This window comes from Crocodylus porosus, unplaced genomic scaffold (genome assembly GCF_001723895.1).
Source record: "Crocodylus porosus isolate Cpor-Errol unplaced genomic scaffold, CroPor_comp1, whole genome shotgun sequence".
NCBI lineage: Eukaryota > Metazoa > Chordata > Crocodylia > Crocodylidae > Crocodylus > Crocodylus porosus.
In genome coordinates this window covers 102,003,567-102,028,817 of record NW_017728886.1, presented here as the reverse complement: position 1 = coordinate 102,028,817, position 25,251 = coordinate 102,003,567, and the positions used below count along the sequence as shown (strand labels likewise).

Genomic DNA, 25,251 nt, shown 5'->3' with positions numbered 1-25,251 from the left:
GTTTTCAAGGCTGTTCAGGTCTTGGTGAGCATGGCATTGGCTTATGCGGTCCAGCAGTACTGGAAGTATTTTTTTGTGAAAGCTAGAAGGGACTGCTGTTCAGATTTCCATTTCTGTGGTTACCAGGATGGTACTGCTCCTAGACCAGTGGATTTAAACAACCACCTGCTACAGACTAGAGAGTACATCTGTCTTCTGTTCAAATGTGTTGGAGAGGTTAAAGCCACACCCCCAGTCATCTATTTCACAAGTGGCAAACCACAATCCCTCTAGCAGACTCACCTTCCTTCCCACCCCCTCCCTGCATACACCACATCCCCCACATCACACCCATTATGTGTGAAAAAACCCAAAAATATACATCAACACATAGGTGTTTAGAATTTATTTTATCATGATGATAAGAGACACTGGTAGGCTTCCACATTGCTTTAAAATTGTAAATATACCAATAAAGCATTGCACAACTGATTTGCTGTCTCCTTGTTTCTAGATAGATATCTATCTGTCTCTATATCTATATATCCCAAATCCATTTTTAAAAATATCCCCAATCCATTTTTTTTTTTTTCAGAATTGTCTTTTATTTTAATTGTGAAAAAATATGGATTTTTGGAGTATTTTTAAAAATGGATTTGGGATGCTGCTGCTGCAGTCCAGCTGGCACAAGGGGTAGTGTCACCAGGAACCAAGTGGCCTAGCCTCAGAAGCTCTTGAGAGCAAGTAGACCTGACCTGCTTGCCAGGGCAGCTTTTTGTATGGATGGGGCCAGGACAGTGCAGCTTTTTATATTGCTGGGGACAGCACAGGTGCTCCCCCTGGCTGCAGATCTGGGAGGAGCCAGGCAGGGTTATTTTTCCCCAGGTGGCACAATTTGCTCCACAACAAGTGCATGTACATTGAAATGTACAGTGTTAGGTGTCCAGATAGTGCCTCCCCTTCCCTGTGGTCTCCTGCACCTTTTTCTTCCCCCTCCACCACCCAGAATATGTAACTATGCAAAGGATATCGTCACATTTCTAGTTGTTTGCTAGGTGCAAGTGGATGTGCTCTTGGTTTGGATGGGTAAGTGGATAGCAGTTGGTGATTGGAGAAGGTCTTGATCCCAGGAGTGGCTGAGGAAGAAATGGCCTCAATTCTAGTTTTGTGATAGATCACAGAAATATAGGGTAGAAAGGGACCTCAAAGGTCATTTGATCCAAATCCCTGCATGAAGGCAGACTGCAAGATTCGTATTCAGTTTTGGCCTCTTCCTAAATTAGGTACTACTTTGAGTCTCTCTTGGAAGGTGAACTATAATTATTGTAGAAGAACTACGAGATTTGTATTTCCTATGGTGCTGAACTATTACTGAGGATGACTTTTGCCTTTATCTTTAATATAAATACTTTTTATTCATAACTTGCTTAACACAGTTTGCCTAATCTTGAATCCACATCTAAAGTGTTCAACTACGGTTCAAAAACACTTTCTTGTAAATAGATCACTTGATCTCCATTTACAGTGGAAGAAGGATCATTTGTATCAAGGTGGTTTGCAACTAGCATAATTTGCATCAGATTGCCAAATTACAGATCAGCTGCATCTTTTTCTTTCAGAGAGCTGTGTCTCTGCTCAGTCGAGTACAGCAGCAGTCCTGTGCAGGTAGCTGTTTGCTGCAGCTCTGTGTATTCTTGCTCACTTTGCAGCATGTATTCTTTGTTGGGAATAAGAAACCTAATTTTGAGAAGTATCTGATCCTACTGTATTCTATAAAGACTCTGCATAGACTGCACAAAGTTGCTCTTTTGTTATTCTCTCCCATCCAGTATCCAAATACAAGAAAGTCTTAAAGTTCTATCAATCTGTAGATGCTCCAGAAAGCTCACAGAACTCTTTAATATCAGGGCTTGTTCCTTCAGAACCACAAATGAAAAAGTCCTTAGCTTCATGTGAAGAACTATGTAAAAAACAGCCACATAGTATTCTGTCTAGCTTTTATAAGCTATGCCTGCAAACTTCATCAGATTCTTCCTTGCAGAAAGGGAATTCACTGAAATCATGTTTATAACTAGTATAGTTCTTGTTCAACAAAGTGGCATTGAAAAGAAAATGGACAAAATAAAAAAACTAGCAATGAATGGAGCATTTGCCTAGATGGATTAATTGATGAGGAAAATTTAACTTTTGTATCAACTGAGGGATTAACTAAGGCCAAAGAAAGTTTTATTGTAATTTAAGAATTTAGAATTAAGCAAGTAGATGAAACTGAGGAAAAGAAACAAATTAAATGCCAGGAACTGTTCTGTAGAAGTAGGAGCCTAGTTTGGAGAAGAAACTGGTAGAAATTTTTTCTTGTACCTAGAAACTGGGTATAGACTGTTCAAAAAGGACTTATGTATAAGAGCCATGTAGGAGAGCTAGCTGTACTTTAAAGAAGCCTTGTTTAGAGTACAGGAACAAGCCATCCCAACACACAGGAAAATTAGCAAGTATGTCAGAAAACCAGCTTGGCTTAGCAGGGAACTCTTCAGTAAACTAAATCACAAAAAGGCAGTTTAAAAGAAGTGGCGACTTGAAGAAATAACTAGGGAAGAATATAAGAATATTTGGGCATGCAAGGATGAAATCAGGAAGACCAAAGCGCAATTGGAGTTGCAGCTAAAAAACAATGTGAAGTGTAATAAGAAGAGTTTCTATAAGGATGTTGGTAGCAAGAGGAGGATCAGGGAAAGTGAGAGTCTCTTACTGAATAGGGGAGGCAACCATGTGACAGAAAATGCAGAAGTGCTCAATGCCTTTTTTGCCTCCATCTTCACAGGTGAGGGCAGCTTCCAGACGACTGTACTAGGCAGCACAGTTTGGAGAAGTGAGCAGCCTTCAGTGGTGAAAGAACAGGTTAGGGACCACTTAGAAAACTGGATGTGTACAAGTCCATGGGACTGGATAGGATGCACCCAAGGGTGCTGAGGGAGTTGGCTGATGAGATTGTAGAGCCATTGGCCATCATCTTTGAAAACTCATGACGATCGGGAGAGGTCCCGGATGATTGGAAAAGGAGAACATAGTGCCCATATTTTAAGAAAGGAAAGTAGGAGGATTCAAGGAACTACAGACCAGTTGACCTCACCTCAGTCCCTGGAAAAATCATGGACTGGGTCCTCAATGAATCTATTTTTAAGCACTTGGAGGAGAAAAGGTGATTAGTAACAGTTCAGTTAGCATGGATTCTCAAAGGGCAAGTCATGCCTGACCAATCTGATTGCCTTCTATGATGAGGTGACTAGCTCTGTGAATATGGGGAGACCGGTGGATGTGGTGTACCTTGATTTTAACAAGGCTTTTGATATGGTCTCCCACAACATTCTCGCAGGCAAGCTAAGGAAGTATGGGCTGGATGAATGGATTGTAAGGTGGATAGAAAACTGTCTGGAGCATCAGGCTTGGAGTAGTCATCAATGGCTCGATGTCTACTTGGCAGCCGGTATCAACTGGAGTGCTCCAGGGGTTGGTGTTGGGGCCGGTTTTGTTCAAAGTCTTCTAGCATAAATGTCTATGAAATCAGTGACCTGGAAGATAACATAGAGTATACCTTCAGCAAGTTTGCAGAAGACACCATGCTGTGGGGAATAGTGGGTACACTGGGGAGTAGGGCTAGGATTCAGAGTGACCTAGACAAATTGGAGGATTGGGCCAAAAGGAATCTCATAAAGTTCAGTGAAGACAAGTGCAGAAATCCAGCACTTAGGATGGAACAATCCCATGAACCAATACAGTCTGGAGACTGACTGGCTGGACAGCAGCTCTGCAGAAAAGGATCTGGGGGTTACAGTGAACAATAAGCTGAATATGAGGCAACAGTATGGCTTTATTATCAAGAAGGCTAACAGCATACTGGGCTGCATTGGTAGATGTGTTGCCAGTAGGTCAAGGGAAGTAATTATTCCCCCCTGTTCAGCACTGGTGAAGCCACATCTGTAGTACTGTGTTCAGTTTTGGGTCCCCCACTACAAAAAGGATGTGGCCAAATTGGAGAGAGTTCAGCGGAGAGCAACAAAAATGGTGAGGGGGCTGAGGAATATGACTTGTGAGAAAAGACTGGGGGAACTGGGCTCAGTTACTCCAGAGAAGAGACATGTATTTGAATATCAAACTACTTGGTTTTGGCAGGAAGGAAGTGGGGCAGGACCAAAAATAAATATGAAATAATTAAGGGATGTTTTTATAAATAACCGGTTAGGTTTGAGGAAGGCATATCTAAAATGCATTAGCTATGCTTTTTTCAGTTAAAATCAGGGGAATTTAAATGCTAAGGTTAATGGTGTTGAACTTGAAACAATACCTTCAGGTTTTCTAGACCCTGAAATGCTCATTTCCAACTTTAATGTTTTGTTAATGCTTGTATTTTTTTAATTAAGGAATTTTTAATCGAACGCTATGTAAGAACTTTAAGCCTTTGAAGAAATGGTATTAAATATGTCTCTCTTATTTTTTTAGGTGGAAAAGATACTCAAGACAAGCTGGAAAAAAGCCAAATAAAAGTATCAAAAGCAGATAAGCTAGAGGCTAAGGAAACTGTTGAGAGCAGAAAAGACGACAACACTGAGGGAAATAGCAAAGACAGCAAGGCAGAGTAAATTTTAAAATTATTAAAAATTTTGGTAGTGTTGAAGTGCTGTTGTAGCCTTGACGGTCTAGGAAATGTGAGAGTTATGGATGATATTTTTTATTGGAACTACTGAAGGATTGAGATTTAGATATGCTTTTGAATGTAGTGCATTCATTTTCAGGTCTGAAGAAGTAACAGGCTTTGCAATGCTTTTCTTGGCAAAGTGAAATGTTCTGAATCTAAATCAGATCTCCCATAGAGCTACCTATGCTGATCATACCTGTAACAGGCAATTGACATACCTTGCTTGTGATTAGTTTAAAATAATTTAATTATTTAGAGTTACTTGTCTCAGCTTAGGCTTTTCATATGTTTCTATCCATGTTCCAGAAGTTTCATACTACTTCCCTGATGACTTAATTTTGGGATATGTTAGCTCTAAGTAAATTGGCTGTTAGAGGTCCACTGATACTTAGGTTCCATATCAGATTGGCACCAATATGAGGAAAATTGAGAGCATCAGCAACCAGCTTTTTTCATCTGATGTGGCCAATAAATGCCTTGTGCATGTGTGGAGCTGGCCAGGAGCGCAGAATGGAAAGGAGCAGGGTCCAGCTGGTAGGTCTGTAGGGGAAGAGGAGAAGGAAGAGGCATGGTGGGCAGGGCAGATCAAGGCCCCCCCATGGTGAAGGTGGGAAGGGGCTGGGGCAGGAGCAGGCGCTGCACAGGAGGGGTGGGACACAGGATGGAGCCATGGCTCATCCTGGGGACATGAGGGTGGGGGGCAGCTCCCACTGCTGCATGCACCCTGGGAGGACTGGGGGGACATGTGCCCTCGGATCTGTGTGCAAGACAAGGGGGCTGCTGCTGAGGCTGAGGTGGCACTGGGCTTTTCCTAGAGCGGGGCTGACCCGGCCTGTGCTCAAGCTAGCAACGACGGCGCTGGGAGAGGGGGTTGGGGGGGGCTAGAACCACCCCAAAATTTGCTGTAGCCCTCCCAACCCTCCCTCCCTCCCAGTGCAACCGCCTGCTTTGAGTGCAGCCCAGCTCAGCCACCCACTCGGAAGAGCTTGGCGCCTCCCCAGACCTAGCCCACAGCAGCAGCCTGCCCTCCCCTGCACATAGATCTGGGGGCATGTGCCCCACATGTCCTCCTGGGGTGTGTGCAGCAGCAGAAGCTACTGCCTCCCTCCCCCCCCATGTCCCCTGGATTTGCTGTGAGACTGTCCTGTGCTCCATCCTGCTTCAGCTGGGCAGCATCCTGCCCCACCCCCATTCCCTCTCCCTCCCTCACTGTGGGGGCCTTGGAGCCTCTCTTCCCCTCCACCCCACCCCCACAGGCTTCTTGGAGGCTCCATTCCATGCCCTGCCCCACCCCAGCTGGGCAGCCTCTGCCCCAGCACCAGCCCCACTTCCTCCCTCACTGCAGGGGCCTTGATCTGCCCCCATTACACCTCTTCCCTCCCCCAACAGACTTAACAGCCAGATGCCATGTTTCACACGGCGGGGCTACATATTGAAATTGGATTGGTATCAGCCAGTATGGCACATTAAAAAAAATCGGTCATCAGTATTGCCCCAAAAAAATCACCATCAGTGCACCCCTGTCGGCTATATCAGTTCCCTTTTATTGCTTGCTTACCACTAGTGTCACTGTTTAATAATTTTTTTTTTCCTCTCTCAATAATTTTGGCCTGTTAGGTGAGCTAAGTTAAGGCCTGTATTGCTCAGCCTACATTCAGAAGTTTTCAGAAACCTTCCAAACACAAATTCTTATCCAAAGGAGTATCTGAATTCTGTCTGAACTAGATTTCCATGTTTTTAACCTTCTCTTGCAATGCTTATGGTGAAAGCAATTTGCTGGTTTGAATGAGAAGAGAAGTATCTTAGTGAACTTGAATTAGAATGTTTCTTGCATGTCAGACAAGTGGACTGCTGATTGGTATTTCATACTGTGGCAAAGTGGGTGTGCCTAGTTAGCCACAGGGCTAGTTTCCCATGTGCCTCTGGGCACACCACCCACCTGTCTCACCCACCATGCCTTGTTGGTAATTAATTAGGTTGTTAATTAAGGTGGGAAGCTGCCCATTGTACACCCTGATATTGAGGGGGCCTATCTGCGGCCCTGTTCCACTCCTACACTGTGGCCCAAGCCTCGCAGATGGCATCTCAGGCAGCTGGCTCAACCGACCCCTTTACCCACTAGCTGTGGCCCCACATCATGGGACCTCCAGCTTCCATAAGCCCTGGCCCCATCTCAGGGCAGTTGGGACCCTGAGCTGCTTTGCTTATCATGGGTGTCCCTCACGGTGGGCCCCTGGCCCTTTTTACCCTTCTGGTCTTGGCCCCAGCATTGACCAGTCAAGTGCCTTGGGGTGGGTTTTTGCCTCCTGCCTACACTTAAGAATTGGGGTCCCCCATTCCCGGCTCAGGCGCTCCTGGAAGTGTGCCCAGCCCTGCGGGGTCACTCCCCCAGCAGGCTCAGGTGCCTCCAGAAGCTTACTTGGCCTACCCTGCTCTGATGTAATAAATGACCCACAGGAAGGTGAGGGCTGGGGTTAAGGCACCCCTACTCGCCTTTCAACAGGGTGATCACTGGCCTGGCATTTCCTGGGGGCTTCTGCGCCACTGGGAGCCCCACCAGGCTACGCACTCCTGGCAGGGTGCAGTTTTAGGTCATGCCTAGGATCAGGAGCCTCCAGACCTTCCCCTACAGCTCCTGCTCTTACCTCCAGGATGTTCTAAGCAGCCTTGCAGCCAGGCAGTGTTACTGCCTGGCCTGTCAGCAGCAAACTGCCCTATTTATATAGGCAGTCATGGATCTAAAATGGCTGCCACAATTAAGTACCTGCTGGCTGCCTGGCTCAGCCCTTAAAGTGGCAGGCACCAACAGTGCCCTGCCACACATACCAAGCCTGTCTGAAAATCTTTATTGTTGTTCTTGCCTATCCTGGGAAAATTTCATTGGAAGTGATCTCAGTTCACCAACTGTGTAAATAGATCCAGGTCAGCTATGAGCAGCTGGATATCCAAATGCCAGAGCATTAAAACTATTAGTGGTATAGTTCATTTTCTGAGACTTGAATTCAGTTTATGTATTTAATCCTATTAATTTAAAACTGGAGTAAAATCAGCTCATTTGGGGAAGGCATTAAAGATTCCATGTCTACCTGGGGATTTCTACCTCTTGCTAATCTTATAACTACAATTTTGTTTATTTATCCTCATTTGAAACGTTCTTAGCAAAGTCATACTGCATTGCAGCTTATGCCCTATAACTCATCTTGTGATAGCAAGTTGGTGACCTCTCTCTCATTGCATTCTAGCAACATAATGCATAATTATGAACTTTGGCCAAAAGTCTTAAATAGTTGTAAAACAGTGAGGGGATGATGGGCTTCTGGTTCCTATAAAACCAGGGTTGATTATAGGTAATATCTTAGAAAGGTGAAGTTCTCACTACATCTAATGATTCTAAACCATATCTCTTTCCTCACCTAGGAACATGTTGGGTTAGATTCTTCAGTATTTGTTTTAAATTAAGTTATACGTTAAAAAATGAGAACAGGTCCTAATCCTGTAGTGTTAGAAAAGGGTAAAGGAGAAATAAGTCACAAATTCAATTTTGAATTTTCATAGAATCATACAGTTAGAAGAGCCTCAAGAGCTATGTAGTCCAGTCCCCTGCACAATGTTCTTTGTTTTCTCAATTTGAGTCGTGGTGGCGGCACATTTGATGTACAAGAAAAAAGGATTAAGAAAATCCCTGCCCAGTTTCAAAGAAGCCAACATGCCTTGAGATATGTACAGGAGGAAATAGATTCACCAGAGTTTAGGGCTGGAAGGGACCTCATGAGATCATTGGGTCCAGCCCCCCTGCTCTGGGCAGGAAAGACTCTTGGGGTCAAATAATCCCAGCAAGGTGTGAGTCCTTTTGAAGATCTCCAGGGTAGGTGTCTGTACCACCCCCACTGGGAGTCTATTCCAGAGTCTTGTTACATGAACCATGAAGTTTTTCCTTTGGTGTTTTTAATTTATTATGAATATAAGGTATAATATTCTTTGTATGTTGGTCAAAATATTGAATTAGAAGCAGACTATTTTATTCACATTGTTAGCAATCATTGTATGGACTGACAACACTTTTCTATTAATTGATTGGTAATCACTGTATATATGTGTGTGTGTGTGTGTGTGTGTGTGTGTGTGTGTGTATATATATATATATATATAATATACTCTTTTACTACTTTTTTTAAGGTGTGATGACAGCAGACAATCAAGAGGTGAAAATCAGGATGTTGAGGTAAATAGCTGAATCAAAAGATTTGTTTCTTAAAGGGTTTGTTTTTAAATCCTTTCTTTATGTTGGATAAGAATGTTTCAAACCTACAGTCTTGCATATACAATATTAGAAAGCTATACTAAGTAAATCTCTCTTGTAAAAAAAAAAAATGTTCCATGTTTGGGGGGTTGCACAGTTTCCATTAGAACATTTTATATGTAGTATTTATGAACCCCTATGTAGGTAAAAAGTAAGTGTATACTGTACAACTAAAGCTATGTAACACAATTGTTTTATTGTAATTACATGATAATAGAAATAAGAGATTCAGAGTCTTTTTAAATCTGTTTTATAGGATAAACAGCAAGAGGCTAATGATGTAAATTCTGAAGGGTTCACTAGCCAGGATGAACTACTAGAATTTTTGGTAGGTGTTATTATGTTGTGAGTTGAGATTTCTAGAAAACTTTATTTTGCAAATCTAATATTTAAGACTAAAATTTTAAAACAAAACTAGGTAATTCATTTGTAAAACACTGGCAATTTGAGATGAGCTAAAAAAAAACCTTTGGGTATGTTGGTTCCATCTTCAGCAAAACACTGCTTTGTGACTAAGAAAAAACAAAATGGGTCTTCATCTGAACAAATACCCAATACTTCTCCACAAAAAAGATTTAAAAAAGTGCACTTCTGTGGGAATGATTTTTTCCCCCACCCTTATTTTTATTGTAGTCATTGATGTCCAGCTTTCTTTACTCTCTACCCACTGACTGGTCTTGGTGCATGCTTGACAGCAACAGCACAACTTTGGACTTCTTTGGAACAAGGGCAAGTTCCCCATCAAAAGCAAAAATGGATGAAAAAGTTTCCCTTGTTCAATTTGCTTGCATTTTGTTTGGGAATATCAGCTTTGTTTTTCTGAGTCGTACCCACATAAGTCAGTCAAGTCCTGCTGTACCAGTCTTTCTGAAGAAATTGTCACCCACAGTATTCCTTCCCGTTTTGTACCAGGGATGAACCAATTTATCAATGACTTGGGTACCAAGATTACCTTGGCGTGGAGCTTCTGGTTGCTTGCCTCAGTAGATGTCTCCAAACAAGGGGAATGATGTTGCTGCATCACAGCACTACCAAATTTTCAAGCCATATTTGGCAGGCTTGCTGGGCATACACTGTCTGAAGGGACAGCGACCCCTGAACACAATGAGCTACTCATCGACCATCAGGTATATTCCTGGAATATGCCACTTCCTGAGCTGCTCCACAAATTGTGTCCAAATATCTCTGAAGGCAGCAAGCTTGTCCACAGCTCTCCTTTCCTCACATGTCAGTTTGTTGTCAGATCTCAGGTAGCTGGTGATTTGATGGAAACATTTAAACTCATGGTGGCACAGAAGTAAGGATGCCCGGTGTGTTGCTCCCACAACTCCTCCAATGCCTCATGACCACCATGGTATAGACTACTCAGCAGTAGAAGGCCAGTGTAGATTTTCAGTTCTGTTTCATCCAGCTTTTTCCACTCCTTTCTATTTTCAGGATGGCTGTCATTCCACTCCCTGAATCTTCTTTCTGCCTCTCTGTTTGTTTGTTTCTCTTATGATAACACTCAGGATATCTTGTAAGAGAAACAGGTGGAACGTTTCCACCACTGTGTCTTTATTACTTTCTCTTGTTGGCCCAGCACTTTCATGGACTATGTCCTTGGCTGTTCTCTGATGTATTAGCTGTGAACTTTTTTCCCCACACTCCTTCCTCTAAAAGTGTCACCATCTGCAGTGTTTTCTGGGGGTGGTGGCAGTGGTTCTGCTTCACGTCCTGCTGTAGTTCACCTTGGCCTTCCACAGCAAGCCTGGGCTGGTCCTCTTCTGTTTCCCACCGGAAGTGTTGGCATCGCATCTGCTTCTGGTGTCAAATCCTCCTCACCTGAGCTGGATGAAGCTTCCACAGGCACATGGTTTTCTTGCTCTGAACAGTCTCCCATGTCTGGAACAAAGTCAGCATCCTCACTGCCTTGGGATAGCATTTCATCAGTGGATATGTCTCTTTCTTCCCCAGTTACCTGTGCAAAGCAGGCTTCAGCTCTGAATATGTACTGCCTTCTCATCCTGGACTGCAGAAAAAAAGAAAATTAATTACTGCTAAATGCATATAAATAACAATCTAAGACAAGCCTGTCCACCTATGCTATCACAGAAGCAATTCCACCGTGCCCTATGGCAGCACCCTCCTCCTGGGCACAGGAGCCAGAGACTAGCATCCACCCTTTGCAAGAAAGCCAAATGTGGGTGGATACTGTCTGGAAACCACACATGCAGGAGCTTATTGAGAGCAGGTGAAAGGGGCATGGGCGGGGGGGTGTCAAGCCCTAACCATTGAAGAGCACTCTATAGTGTATGCTGTATTGCAGTATGAAGTTGTTCTATTTCTTCTCTGCTGTCCCTTTGCTCCTTGTCATCACTTACAGCAAAGGCAGGGCAAACTACTTCTGTGTTATGAAAGGGGCAGGTGAGGCAGAGTTTTGCCATGAGAAAAGAGAGCAGAGGTGAATTTGGGCATGACAACGGGTTGGGGGGTTGGAGGGGTTGTATTTTGTGTTGTTTTTGGCAAAGGGCAGGGTGTTTTGGTGACCTTGCTGCCTGCAAACAAAGTGGTTAGCAAAAGGGATTACTGCATCTTCTGCAAAAGCAGAGTGGAGGATGGCCATCCATTAGTTACCATGGATACCTGAAGTGGACATGAATGAGGTGTGAATGAATGCTGACCTTTCAGATGCATCCACCCAGGGTGGCCTGACAGGTCTAGGCCTGTCATTTATACAGAAATTGCACTGGGGTAATGCATTAATGTGGACTTGGGGTATGTTGTTACCCAATATGGAAAAACACATTTATGCCTGGGATAACATTACCTTAGGCAGTTTTTTCATCCACAGAGAGCAAGCCATTCATGTAAGCTGGCTGTTCTTTGGGGATATTGTGCGATGCCAGTGACAATGTCCTAAAAAGAAGAATTTTTAGAATTAATTAAGATACGGCACAAAATATGCATCTGGATTAGAAAATTACCGCATGGGAATGTATGAAAGTTAAATACATAGGTGATAACTATTTAATAATAGTGGCCTTATGATCTGGAGTTTGCCTCCTACAAAAGATTTTTATGTTGAAGAATGTTTCAGTGAGAGTGCATAAGAGAACAGACTGTTTATGGATGTGTTAATCTCAGTTGCTCATCTTACTCAATAGAATGGGACAGACTTCAAGAATGAAACAAATGGTGGGCATGGAGTGGGACACCTGACAATCTGAACACCAAGAAAGGAAGAGAATTTAAGATTTATATTTGTGTTAGGTGAAACCAATACAATAAGAGCTTACATGCGGGCACAGAACAATGTGATCATATTTTGCAGGGGGGTTTGTTGTTGTTTCTTTTTGAGATGAAGATTTAGTTAATCCAGGGGTGAGCAACCTTTTACAAACGTTGAGTTGAAGTAAAGTGACTTGGCTCTAAGGTGGGCCCTTCTTGTGACCCAGCTGCTTTCCTTGCCATCCCCCTGCTGCTGCATGCCACCAAATGTTGCCTTGAGCCAGTGTTTCCCAACCTGGTAGTCACTCTTGCACCACTCTATTGGAGCTGCCACTGCTGCTTGCCCCCATCGTAGTGTCATGGCTGGTAGCAATGGACAACAGTGGATTCAGTGGTAAGAAAAGCCAGGGATGCAGTAGAGTGGTGCAGACGCCCTACAGGAGCATCAGTTTTTGGCCGTATCCCACCAGTGTGCTTCCAGTATTCCCTCACTTCTTCAGTGAATGTTTTCATGGGCTAGAACTGGTCCATGAGCTATAGGTTGCCAGCCTGTAAGTTAGGTGATATACTTAAATGGAAAGAAAGAAAAGTGAAGGGAATAAAATAGCAAAGCAGGGAGAATGAGTGTGGTGGGCAGGTTAGAGCAGAATAGATGGAGAGAATAAAGACGAGGTAATGAGAGCAAAATGGTTAATTAGCCCAAATTAGAACTAGCCCTTTCAAAACAGTAGAGAATTCTTTGTGCTCTTTTGTTTCCTATGCTTTATCATTATCTCTATCTGTTCCTTCTGGCTTGGGTCTGACTGACTTTTCCTTGTAGTTCTTCCCCAAGGAAACATGGAAGGAGAGGGAAAAGAAATGCCCCAGTTTCTGGTATACTGCAATAAAGCTGACCTAATTTTCAAATATCAAAGGTACTGAAGCTCCTAAATATGTTGCTTGATCCCCTGCTTTCCGAAAGGATAATGATGACTCAAAAACACCGTGAGGATTGCTTGTGGATTTCATTAGGATGTTAAATATTTATTTAAAATTAATACAGGTGCAGTCTCGCTAGCCATGTCCTATAAACAGTTGCATTTTATCCTTTTCCTCATTTTATATCTGTATGTTCAATGTCTTATACATATCATCGCTTAGTAACCAGTTCAATTAGTAGGTCCAGTAATAAAAAAAGGAGCCCCCTATGTCTGCTTTATCTTGTACCAGACAAGTTTGCTAAAAAGAAAGGCTCATGTAATAGGTACCCATGGGCCAGCCATAATCTTTAATTAGTGTCATAGATCTGCTTTGCTGTATGTTGTCAGAACTCAGATTTTATTTTTATTTTGATACAATTGCAATGAGTAAATTTATTCTTAGTCAAGATGTATCAAATCATGCTATCCCTGTCTACAGAAACCACATATAGAGGATTTCAGAAAAAGTCTGATACAAGGCCCATGGGCTGTCACCATTTCAGGCCAAAAAGAAGTTTGATATTCTGTCTGACAAACTGCTAGAGTGAGGTTGTTCCATAAAATTTAGTTAAGAAACCCTGTCATTAGGGTAGACAACGCCTGTCTTGTTAACAAGCACTTCCCAAGCAGTTTTAGCTGTATTGACAGTATAGATAGTTTAAGATTACCAGGCCCAAGATCATTCCGATTTTAAAAAAAAAAAAAGTTATCACCAAACCCTTGAAATTGCATTAGATGGTGAGGTAAAAAAAATGTAATGTCTTATTTGTAAGCCAAGGCAGACCGTCTTAAGTGGAGGTAACACAGGTATTCTGGTTCTGCTGGTGTTTTAACATTTGTATTTGTAAGCCTGGGGACATCTGAAGTTGAGAAGGACCTAGGCATTTTATTTGATTGCAAAATAACTATAAGCTGCAATGCAAGAGCAACTTGTATCATTTATTGCTGATAAGCAGCTCCAGGGGTCCAACCTGGTCACCACTCCTCTTACTACTCCTGCGCCAGCAGCTGGGGTCTCCTGGCTCTCCTTCTCTCCTCTGTCTTTTGTTTCCTACTCTCACTTCTGGGGGTGGGGCAGTGCATACTGTGTAGCAAGTGTGGGGGCAGGAAGTCCCAGCTATCTGAACTACCTGCATGATGGGTAGAGGGCAGTTGGTCTGCCTGGGCAGAGCAAGGATGCAGCTGGTTGCCCTATTTAGAATACTTAGTGTTCTGAAAATACCTGCATTTTCAGGTTTTATTTTCAAAAAAAAAATTGGGAATTTTTCAGGGTTTATCTTCCAAACATAAAAACCAGATTGAAATTGGGATAAAAAGAAGAAAAGGAAAAAAAAATGGTTTAAATCAGGGGAAAAATAAAGTCCAACAATATTTTTCATAAGTTTTTTGTGTAAAAACTCAGGTTTTCATAAACTGATTTTGAATTATTAGAAAAAACAAAGAACGGTAATGTTAGGCTAAACTTTTTATATACAAACATAATTTTTGTGTCCCATCAAAACTAATAATTTTTCCAGAAATCCTAGTTTGCATAGGCTTGTATGGTTTTCTGAAGTGTACCCACAAAACAATGCAGGTTTTTAGCTTTGAAATTAAAAAAACAAAAGGCCGAGAATCAGGTAGTCCAGTGCATCAAGGGATTCGTCAAAAATCAAACTAGACACCACATTTCTATTAATTCTTTCAATCGCTTTAGATACTAGAACTTTGTCATTTTCTTTTGGGTACTTATGAGCAAGGTTTTCTGCATTAGAAAGAGTTTTTGCTGCTGGACCGTATTGTCGCACAAAGTCACCGATCAGTCCCTCTGCAGGAAACGGTGGTTACCTAGCAAAACAAACAGCAACCAAATTCATTAACACAGTCCTGTTGGGTTATCTCTTTCATTAATGCCCTGCTAAAGGCTCCAGATATGGCCTGTTTATCCCTAATCTCACATTCCTCTTTAATTTTAATGTGATGTTTGCTTTCTACATGTTCTTTTATCCTGCAGGCACGAGAACTGACTCCAATGCCACAGTACTTGCAGCGCAATGCATCCTTTTCACCTTGCTGTTTACTGTTTTTGAAAACTTCTTAACACCTGATTTTCACAGATACATTCACACAGAGATTTGCTTTTTCTACCCATCTTATACTTTTTTTCTGGTGTGTGTTTTTATTTAGCCCCACATTAAATGGAAACACTAAGTGCCTATTTATGTCAGGTGAGCCGATCATGGCATGATATTAACATAGTGACTGGCTCCATTGTGTGTCTGGAGTGAGTTTTGCATTTAAGAATTGCTTCAGCTTCAGTGCTGTAATACAAAAATGTCTATCAGGACGGCACTTCATAAAAATTAATACCTGGTAAAATGTTACTGAGTGCACTGAAAAACAGGTGTAAATCAGTAAAAACCAAGTAACTTCAATAAAAAAAAAAAAATCAGGTAATTTATGAGTTAAATTTGGTAAAAACCGAAAATGCACAACACTAAGAACACAGCATCATCTTCAAAAAAAAGTAACTAGAATTAGTTCAAAGAAGATCCCCTGAGATGCTAAAGGGAATGGATACTCTTTCTTGTGAAGGGAGATTAAAGGAGCCTAACTTGTTCAATGTAGCAAAATGGAAACTGAGGGGGCATATAATCACTGATTTGTGGGGTGAATATTAGGGAAGGGGAAGACTCTCTTTTAGGCCAAAAACCAGCACCAGCATAAGATCAAATGACTATGAACAGGCTATAAATAGATTTAGATTAAAAAAATTAGAAGATTTGTAACTGTAAGAGGAGTGAAGTTTTGGAATGATTTTTTTAGGCAGAATGGTGGGGATAAGGAACCCGAGTTGCTTTAAGACTGAACTGGGTAAGTTTATGGAAGTGATTTTATTGCAGGACAGGGAGTTCTGTCTTAACAAGCAGTGGGTTTGATGTGGAATCATTGTGTTTGTGGTCTCCCAGTTAGGAACTAGAAGTACCTCTTGTGTAGAAGGCAGCTGCTAATTCAGTGCCTCGGGTTGTAGATAAGAGTAAATTCACCAAAGACAAGTGAAAGGTCCTACACTAGGAAAGACAAATCATGTGTACAAATACGGAAGGTGGTTTGGCTAGGTAGTAGTATTACTGAGAAGGATCTCAGTTTTGTTGGTTCACAGAGCCTGTATGAGTCCACAGTGTGGTGCAGTCATTAGAAAAGTAGATACAGTTTGGGGTAGTATTAATAGATGTATAATATGCAGGCTAAGATCAAATATGGGAACAGGAGGGGATAATAGTTCCACAGTACTGATCAGGCCTCGTTTAGAGCAGTTGAGGCCAACCTTTTTGTCAGGTGTGCCAAAAATCAACCCCTTGCCCAATCTGCTCCTCTGCTTTCTGTTCCCTAACTGTGTCTGAAACTCTGCTGCCTGCCCCCTCCCTGATTTGTGTGCCGCTTGTGACGCATGGAAGTTGGCCACCCCTGATTTGGAGTATTGTGCAGCCCAGAATTGTAGACAACTAAAGAAGAATGTGGAGAAACTGGAAACGATCCAGCAGCCAGTGATAAATATGATAAAGGGCTTGGAATGCAAGCTGCATGAGGAAAGGTTGAGAGAATAGGTGTGTTTTTAATGTGTTGAAAAGGAGATAAAGAAGATATATAATAGTAGCTTTCAAATATTTGAAAGGCTTCCATAAAAAAGAGAAGAGAACTGTTCTCTCTTTCTGGAGAGGGCAGGACTCAAGGCAGTGAATTTAAGTTGACGACTTAAATTTAATCTGAGAAAAACAATTCATAGGAAGTGGAACTTCAGGGATATTTGTACCATTTCCTTCATCAGAGATTTTAAAGAAGGGGCTCAGTAAGTGTGTGTGTGGGATGATTTGGGCACTGTGTATCCTGCATTTATGTGGGGGGTTGTACTAGGTGACCCTTGAGGTACCTTCCAATACTATATTGTATGAACTTTGAATAGTTATGTGAAAAGATGAAAATAAAAATCATGTGCATTGCTAACACTCCAGGAAAGCAATGATGGGAGGGAAACGACACAATGAAAAACAGATTCTTAATAAATGTTAAAACATGAAAAAGTCTGGTTTGTGCTTAAATTGAAGATTATTAGAGTATTGTAGAGGGAACAAAGATTATTTTGTATAACTTTTCTAAGAATAGCTTTTAAGATGGTTGAAAAGGTAGTCGTGTTTGCTAAAAATGTGAACTTTTGTCTTCAGTTAAATTTTCTAGATAAAGAATTTGGCAAAACATTTTGTTTAGCTTGAAAAAAATAATATGCCTCCCACTATTAACTTTTTTCTCAATTTTTTAGCCCGGAAACCCAAGTAAAAAAAAAAAAGACTGCTTTCATTCAGTAAAGCATTTCCATTTAAGAGTGAGACTGCTATACTAAAATCATAGAAAATCAGGGTTGGAAGGGACTTCAGGAGGATGTCTAATCCAACCCTCTGCTCAAAGCAGAACCATCCCCAACTATATCATGCCAGCCAGTTCAGCATTCCTTCTTTCTCCCCCACCCACTTGTCTCTCACCTATTGTCTCCCATTCCCTCGGATGCTCACTGCTATGCATTTACAGTTTCACATACCTGTATTTTACACATTGACTTCCATTCTACCCGGGAGAGCACAGAAACACCAGCAAACTCTCCCTATTGCCTGAAGAAGGGTGTTTGTGCCTGAAAGCTTGCAAAGAACAATTTTTCCAACTATTTAGTTGGTCTAATAAAAGATGTCACATCTACCCAAAGAACCATGTCTGCTCATGCCAGCCAAAGCTTTGTGTACCTGGGTCTTAAAAGCCTCCAAGGAAAGAGATTCCACAACCTGTCTGGGAAGCCTGTTCCAGTACTTTATTGCCCTCCTAGTGAGAGAGAGAGCTTTTCCTGACATGTAATCTAAACTTCCCTTGATGCAACTTGTAACCATTGCTTCTGTTATCCGCCGCCACTGAAAATAGTCTAGCTCTTCCTCCATCCTCTTTATAACCACCCTTCAGGTAACTGAAGACTGCAATTAAATCCTCCCTCAGTCTTCTGTTCTCCAGACTAAATGAGCCCAGTTCCCTCGGCCTCTCCTCAGAAGTCATGTGTCCCAGCCCTCTAATCATTTTTGTTGCCCTCTGCTGGATTCTCCAACTTGTCTGCATCTTTTCTGTAGTGGGGAGTGGAAAACTGGACACACTACTCTAGATGTGGTCTCACTGGTGCAGAATGGAGGGAAAGAATCACTTCCCTCAATCTGCTGGTAGTGTTCCTACTAATGCAGCCCTCTATACTGTTAGCAACAAGGGCACGCTGTTGGATCATATTCAGCGTCTTTTCCACTGTCACCCCCAGGTCCTTTTCTGTAGAGCTAGTGCTTAGCCAATTAGTCCCCAGGCTGTACCAGTGAATGGGATTGTTCCCTCCTAAGTACAGGACTTTACACTTGTCCTTCATGAGATTTCTTTTGGTCCTGTTCTCCAATTTGTCTAGGTTTCTCTGAATCCTAGCCCTACCCTCTTGCATTTTTGCTACTCGACCCAGCTTGGCGGCATCCAAAAACTTGCTGAGGGTGCACCCCATACCATCATATAGAACATTGAAGAAGATATTGAACAAGGCAGCCCAAGAACCAACCCCTGGGGCACTCCACTTGATACCAGCTGCCTACTAGACAGTGAACCATTGAGTACTTATTACCCTTTGAGTCTGATCCATCCAGTTTTCTATCCACTGTACAGTCCATTCATCCAACCTGTACTTCCTTAGTTTTCTTGCAAGAAGGTTGTGGGAGACCTTATCAAAAGCCTTGCTGAAGCCAACGTACATCACATCCACTGCTCTCCCTGCATACACAGAGCCAGTTATTTCATCATAGAAGACAATTGGGTTGGTCAGGTATGATTTGCCCTTGGTGAATCTGTGCTGGTTGTTCCTAATCACCTTCTCCTCCAGGTGCTTAGAAATAGATTCCTTGAGGACCTGCTCCATACTGAGGTGAGGCTGATCAGTTTCCAGAATCCTTCTTCCTTTTCTTAAAAAAAAAGGCACTATATTTGTCCCTTTCCAATCATCTGGGGCCTCTCCCAGTCGCCACAATTTTTCAAAGATAATGGACAGCAACTTGGTGATCACATTGGCCGACTCCATCAGCACCCTCTGGTACATCGTGTCTGGCCCCGTGGATATGCAGCTTTTCCAAGTAGTCCCTACCCTGTTCTTTCACCATTGTCAGCTGCTCGTCTCTTCCCCAAACTGTGCTGCCAGGTGCAGAAGTGTGGTAGCTGGTCTTGCCTGTGAAGACATGTGCATGGCATGAGGTATGATTGTGGGATTGCACATTAGATCGCATTGTATTTTATTGCTGGTGCAGGGGAAGCCCAATCCTAGGCTAAAAGTAAGCTAGCAAGAAGCAAACCCTCATGGTTGGGAGCCCCTCAGCTGTGGAGATGCCCCATGCACTGGGCTGGGGAATTGTGGCAGCTGCAATATCCCAGGCTTGGGAGTGTATGAAACTACAAATCCTCAAAGTTTGGGGGTGTGTGAGACTCTGCTACACGTGCAAATTAAAGCTCAATTGCAACCAGCGATAAAGTTAATATATATTTTTGAGGTCTGACTTCCAACCAGCTATGATGTTTTTTTTTTTACATGTGTAGGTAGTCTTAAGGTAATTGCTCAATTAACCAATTAATTGCATAATACCTGTAATGTGTAGAGGGGGGCTTTGGTTGTCTCCCCCATTCAGTAAGAGGCCCACACTTTCCCTGAACTTCCTCTTGTTGCTAACATACTTATAGAAACCCTTCGTTATCCCTTTGTCCCCTGGTAGCTGCAACTCCAACTGTGCTTTGGCCTTTCTGATTTTATCCCTGTGTGCCCAGGTGATATACTTATACTCATCCCTAGTTGATTGTCCAAGTTCCCACTTCTTGTAAGCTTCCTTTTTGTGTTTTAGCTCATTGAAGAGTTCCTGAAGCCAAGCCACAGTGATCTTCTGCCATACTTGCTAATCTTCCTGCGTATTGGGATGGTTTGTTCTTGTGCCCTTAGTAAGTTTTCTTTAAAGTACAGCCAGTACTTCTGGCCTCCCAGGGGATCCTACCCATTGGTTCCCTCAGTGAGTTGAAGTCTGCAACTAGAACCAACTAGTTTTCAAGTTGAGTATATCTAAAAAAATAATCCATATGCTGCAAGGCAAGCCATGCATGAAACTTGGTTAACTTTTCACATTCTGATAAAATGTATTATCAAGTTGAAATATAGTTTGTTGTTTTTCAGGCATTCTACTTGGAGAAATGATGGACTACTTAAATGTTGTGGTATTCTGTCTTATGCAAGTTTTTTGTAGAACTATCAAGGTATTGAGGAAGAATACTGCAGGCTGTCTTTTTAGGTTAGCTTGTTCCAACTTTCCCATTTCACAGAGAATATTTTAGTGTGATTTCTGCTCCCCTTAGTTGTAATTTCTATCTCTTGATTATCTTGACACCTGCTTCTTCTGTCTAGTACTTGATTATCTCTTTTTTTCTTATATCTTTGAAATTACAGGATCCCTTTTGGAAAAGATACTGTCCCTGTTTTGTATAAGAAAAATGTTATACTTCCATTTGTAAATTCTGTAGCATACTGATTGTCCACATTTACTGTACAAGTAAGGTCTGAGGGTGATGGCTTCTCACGTAAGAAGCCTTGAGTGTCTTGAGACTTGCCCAATGCAAAATCTGCTTCTGGCCCTAAGCAGTACTTGCCCGGGTTGTGAAAATGTACAGGTTTTCACTTGGAATCATTGCAGTCTAAAAGGGGATGGAAGTCTTAGTCTAAAAAATACCCTGAATTTACTGACCTTTGGGGCATGCTGCAAGGCTTCTCTATGCTCTGATGCTTTTAGAGAATGGGAATATAGCAAAATATTGTATGTTTATGGAGGGGAATCAATATTTTAATTCACTTTTTATTTTCTGTTGGAAGTTTTTTGGCAGTTGAAGGATAAGTTGCTGATTCTGTTGATTTCTAATGTACTTTTAATATAGCAAAATTCATACTGATACTTAAAACTTGAGTGGAGTTCTTACAGTTCTTTCTTTAGAAAGTAAGATTATGAGAGAATTGTTCTGACACAGGGAACCTCAAGGCAAAATTTTTTTGAAGGGATTAAACTAATTTTTCTTAAAAAGAAATGAACTAGAATTAAAAACAAGGTAAAAATTCCCAGATTACTGTAGCTAAAATTGTTGCCTAATGTAATTGCACCAATGTTTTCATCCCTTGAGGCAGCTGGTATTTTCCTAAGATATCCTGCTCACATGTCTGGCTTGAGTTAAATTTCTAGCTGCTTTACTTATAACAACAGAACTTTCATGGTTCATCTCGGCCATATATGAAAAGTTAAAATACTTTCTTTTAAAAAATGTTTTTGTTTTCCCTTCCTCTTTGCCAGCAATGTTTTGAGATATTGAATGAAGAGGATGCTTCATTTATCCTAAAGGTTACACAAATTCTTACGGATGCTTTGGTGGAATATCGACAACAGGTTGCACCAAGAAAAGTAAATATGTTTACACACGCACATTATCTATCTATTTATCCATCCATCTATCCATCCATGCATTATATCGATAGATCATAGCAGGAGTAGAGTGCACAGCAGCTCCTTTAAGCTTGCATGTTCCATGTGTGCACCTTGCCCTTTGCCCCCCACCCGTCGCTGTTGATTAGCAGAGGATCCTGCTACTCCCTCCTGATCAGCAAGCTGACACTGTGGTTTAAAACAAGGTGGCATTTTTGCCTCCCCACTAGTCAGCAGCAAACAGCAGGGCTTTCCGGGGCCCATCAGCCAGTCAGTGGCAGAAGGCAAAAATGGCGCCATATTTAAAACCGAAGTTTTCTCCTCCCTGCTGAGCAGTTGAGCCGCAAGTGGGGCCCCTCTATCAATTGTGAGGGGATTGAGCAGGGGAATCTGCAAGGTTAAAGGAGCTACAGTGCACCCCACTTCCATTGTGAATTCATTAGTCCCTACATATACATTTGTCCTGCAATAGAGTTTATCTTTAGACTTGTGTACAGTGAATATTTTTCAGTTCAGAAATGGTATTTATACATCTGTAGAATGAACAAATAGACAGTGTCCACATTTTGACCACAGGATGATAGTTTTTTTTTTGTAGTGAAGGTAGCGAGCCAAGTCCATAGGTCTTTCAGTACTTGTAATATTATCTCCCTTAACTTGCTGCTGACTAGGGCCCTGGAAATTTTCTGATGAAAATCATGACAAAGTTGGCCTGTTTTTCAAGCCTTTTAAAAAAACAAAACAGTATTTGGAAATTTACGCTTAGTTATCCTACTACATGTTAACATTTAAAAAACCCAGTCATTCATTCTTTTGAGAGATGCTACTATGGTAATTCATGAAGTCATGTGGAATAAAAGATTAAGCATGGGGCTTTTGGCCAGAATACTGTTCTTCCCTGCTGCTGGTAAATGAAATGGGTATTTTTGCTAGCTTGTAGTTCTGTTCAAAAAGCTGAAAAATGAGAACCACGGCATGTATGTGACAAGGGGGTTTGATAATTTGAGAGAATGGCTTCTTAAAATCTCAGTGGCAGATGATTTATAATGGTTTATTGAATAATGTTAATGTTATCTCAGTGGTTTTACAAAATTTAAATGTATGTTATATTGATTCTGTCTCCCCAGTTAAAGTTAAGTGCTCTGTCCAACATCTAAGTAAGATTTAAGTTATGGGGGGGGGGGGGATGTGGAAATCAGCATTTGTCCTTCAGCATAGCGAACAGGAAGTATCCAGACCAACAATTGTATGAGGATGCATCATTAAAAGTTCGTGTTTAGACTTCCTCACACCATCCTACAAATTAGATACACAAGTCCTTCAGTCTCCATTTAGAGAAGTAACAAAGAACCCTCAGAGCCTTCTGCTTCTAAAAAAATGCAGTATTCCTTCTCTTTCAAAACTACTTACCAAACTTTGTATCATAGGAAAACTCTTCATCTGTAATGGAAAGAAATGAACCCCAACACTCGTCAGCTGGCTTTTTAGGAACATTTTATGAAAATGATGTCACTGCAGAATTCTTAAACAGTGTAAGAAACATGGATGTTGAAGAACTTACTACTACTCTACACAAAATAGCTGCAACAAATCCAGCCTTCAGAGGTAATGTGTGCATGTTTACAACTTAATTTTGTTTTCATTTAGTAACTTAAAAAAATCCTCTTATTTATTTAGGAGGAGCCAGAGCTATACAGGTCAGAATAAGTTGCATTAGAAAAACAAGTTGCCAAGACACTGCCTTATCTAAAAATGTTCATTTTCCACTTTTGCAATAGTGTCCTAATATGACAGATCAAAATGTTTGTAATGCTTGTTCTTCTTTGAAGATGTCATGTTTATCACCTTAATTTTTATTGCTTTACTTAGTTTTTTTCTAAGATCATTAATGTTTACGGGGATTTTCATACCACAAAATTTCATTTGGTTTAAGTCGAGCAGTGTCACCCTTGAAAAGATAGAAGATTGTTTTCTGAATGAGATTCTAGGGAAAAAGGATTTTTTAAAGACCTAATGTTGTCTTACTTGAACATTCTTGGTAATCTACTCCAAGCCAGAAAAATAAGTATTTTCATCTGAATTCCTGATAAGTCTCAGTTGCTGAATCCTCCCACATTTTTGTATCAAATTCCATTGCTGCCTTTCTATAGTAGGCAGCCTGTCCTTGGAATTGAGAATACACACAGTTTCTAGATGCACCTAGAAATAAAGTAGCATTCTGGTCACTAAAGACCATCTGAGAGAATTCTAATAAAAATACATTTGAAAATTTCTTTCACTTAAGCATGCTGTTCAGAAGTATTTCATACAATGTCCAAATATTTTAGCGTGTATGTATATTTTAAAAATGTTACCAACAAGTCATCCATCTTTCTTTTTTCTTTTTAATTTTTTAATAAAGGAATTGACATTCCAAATGTGATAAGGATCCTGACTGAAAGTGGGAATCAGAGTACTGGACTGTTAGAGCACAGTGAGCAATGGCAGTAAGCAGCGATATAAGAAAATAAGGATTGGTTTGGAATTACTATATTAACGTAAACTGAAGGTTTGTCTTTTGTTTTAAGAAACTTATACAAATAAAATTCAGTGCATCTACATTTTGTACAAGTACTTTTCAGAACTACAGATTAGTAGTTTCATTTGACAGATTTATGTTGATATCCAAATAAGTTAATGTTCTGTGTTTTTTAGAAAGGGAATGTAACACTGAAATGTTCTCTTTCGCTTTTGTACAAACATTTTTATCACTTTTGAAAACTATGCCATAGCTATATCTAGGCCAGATGTCTTTGGATCATATGCCAGAGGTATAACATTTTCTTTTAACTCTTCATTTAAATGTGAATAAATGGAAGACTGTTTTTAGGGCCATCAGTCTGTAAATGTCTTATTTTATTTCTGTATAACTGCCATGCGGCACTCTCACATTTATGTAACCTTGTAGTTTTGGCTTCTAATCAAAATGAAAGCTTTATATTTTCCCACGCTTGTATTAAGCTGCACATGCGTATTTTGTAAGTTTCATTTCTTATCTGTAAGTGTCATTTCTGCAGAAACGAAACTTATGTAGAAAATCTACCTAGTAACTACTATGTAAAAGAAGCTATCCTATCCCTGTGTGCTTAGCTTATATCATAGTTAGTGTCACAGAGGCAGTCCAGCCAACATCTATAAGAGGCATAGAGGCAGGAAGTAGCAGAGACGACAACTGGACGACCCTTCAGGCTTGATCACCCTGTAGCCAGTCCTCAGCCTTCCTGTCTGGGCGTATCCCAGCGAAAACCAAGGCCTCGAAAATCCAACAATCGACAGCGATTCACCGTGTTACAGTTTTGTTATCCACCATCCCGTTCATGAGCTGTTGACCAGCCCTGGGACTAACTAGTGAGTAGCCGCACCTATCCCGCAAGGGGTGGAAAGCAAGGGCTTGCTAGTGAACCCTGTGGGCCAACAGACCCCCTTTGTATCCAGCATACTGTAACTGAAGAAACATCGGAGACTCCACCTCTCGACTGCCTCTCTTTGTAGTTTAGACAGCATATCTACGCTTTCCATACTTACATTTACTGC

At 41.3% G+C, this 25,251-nt stretch overlaps 1 protein-coding gene across 1 annotated transcript in view; it reads left to right on the top strand.

The window, feature by feature from the left end:
• Positions 1 to 24,546, top strand: part of LOC109313399 (zinc finger RNA-binding protein-like) — a 50,394-nt gene extending 25,848 nt beyond the window's left edge. The window contains exons 11-16 of the mRNA XM_019539946.1: positions 4,477 to 4,612; positions 8,849 to 8,894; positions 9,229 to 9,300; positions 21,550 to 21,657; positions 23,106 to 23,283; positions 24,080 to 24,546. Of these exons, the coding sequence (XP_019395491.1) occupies positions 4,477 to 4,612; positions 8,849 to 8,894; positions 9,229 to 9,300; positions 21,550 to 21,657; positions 23,106 to 23,283; positions 24,080 to 24,168 (629 nt within the window). The 3' untranslated portion in view covers positions 24,169 to 24,546. The remainder of the gene's footprint in view (positions 1 to 4,476; positions 4,613 to 8,848; positions 8,895 to 9,228; positions 9,301 to 21,549; positions 21,658 to 23,105; positions 23,284 to 24,079) is intronic.
• Positions 24,547 to 25,251: the final 705 nt, after the last annotated feature.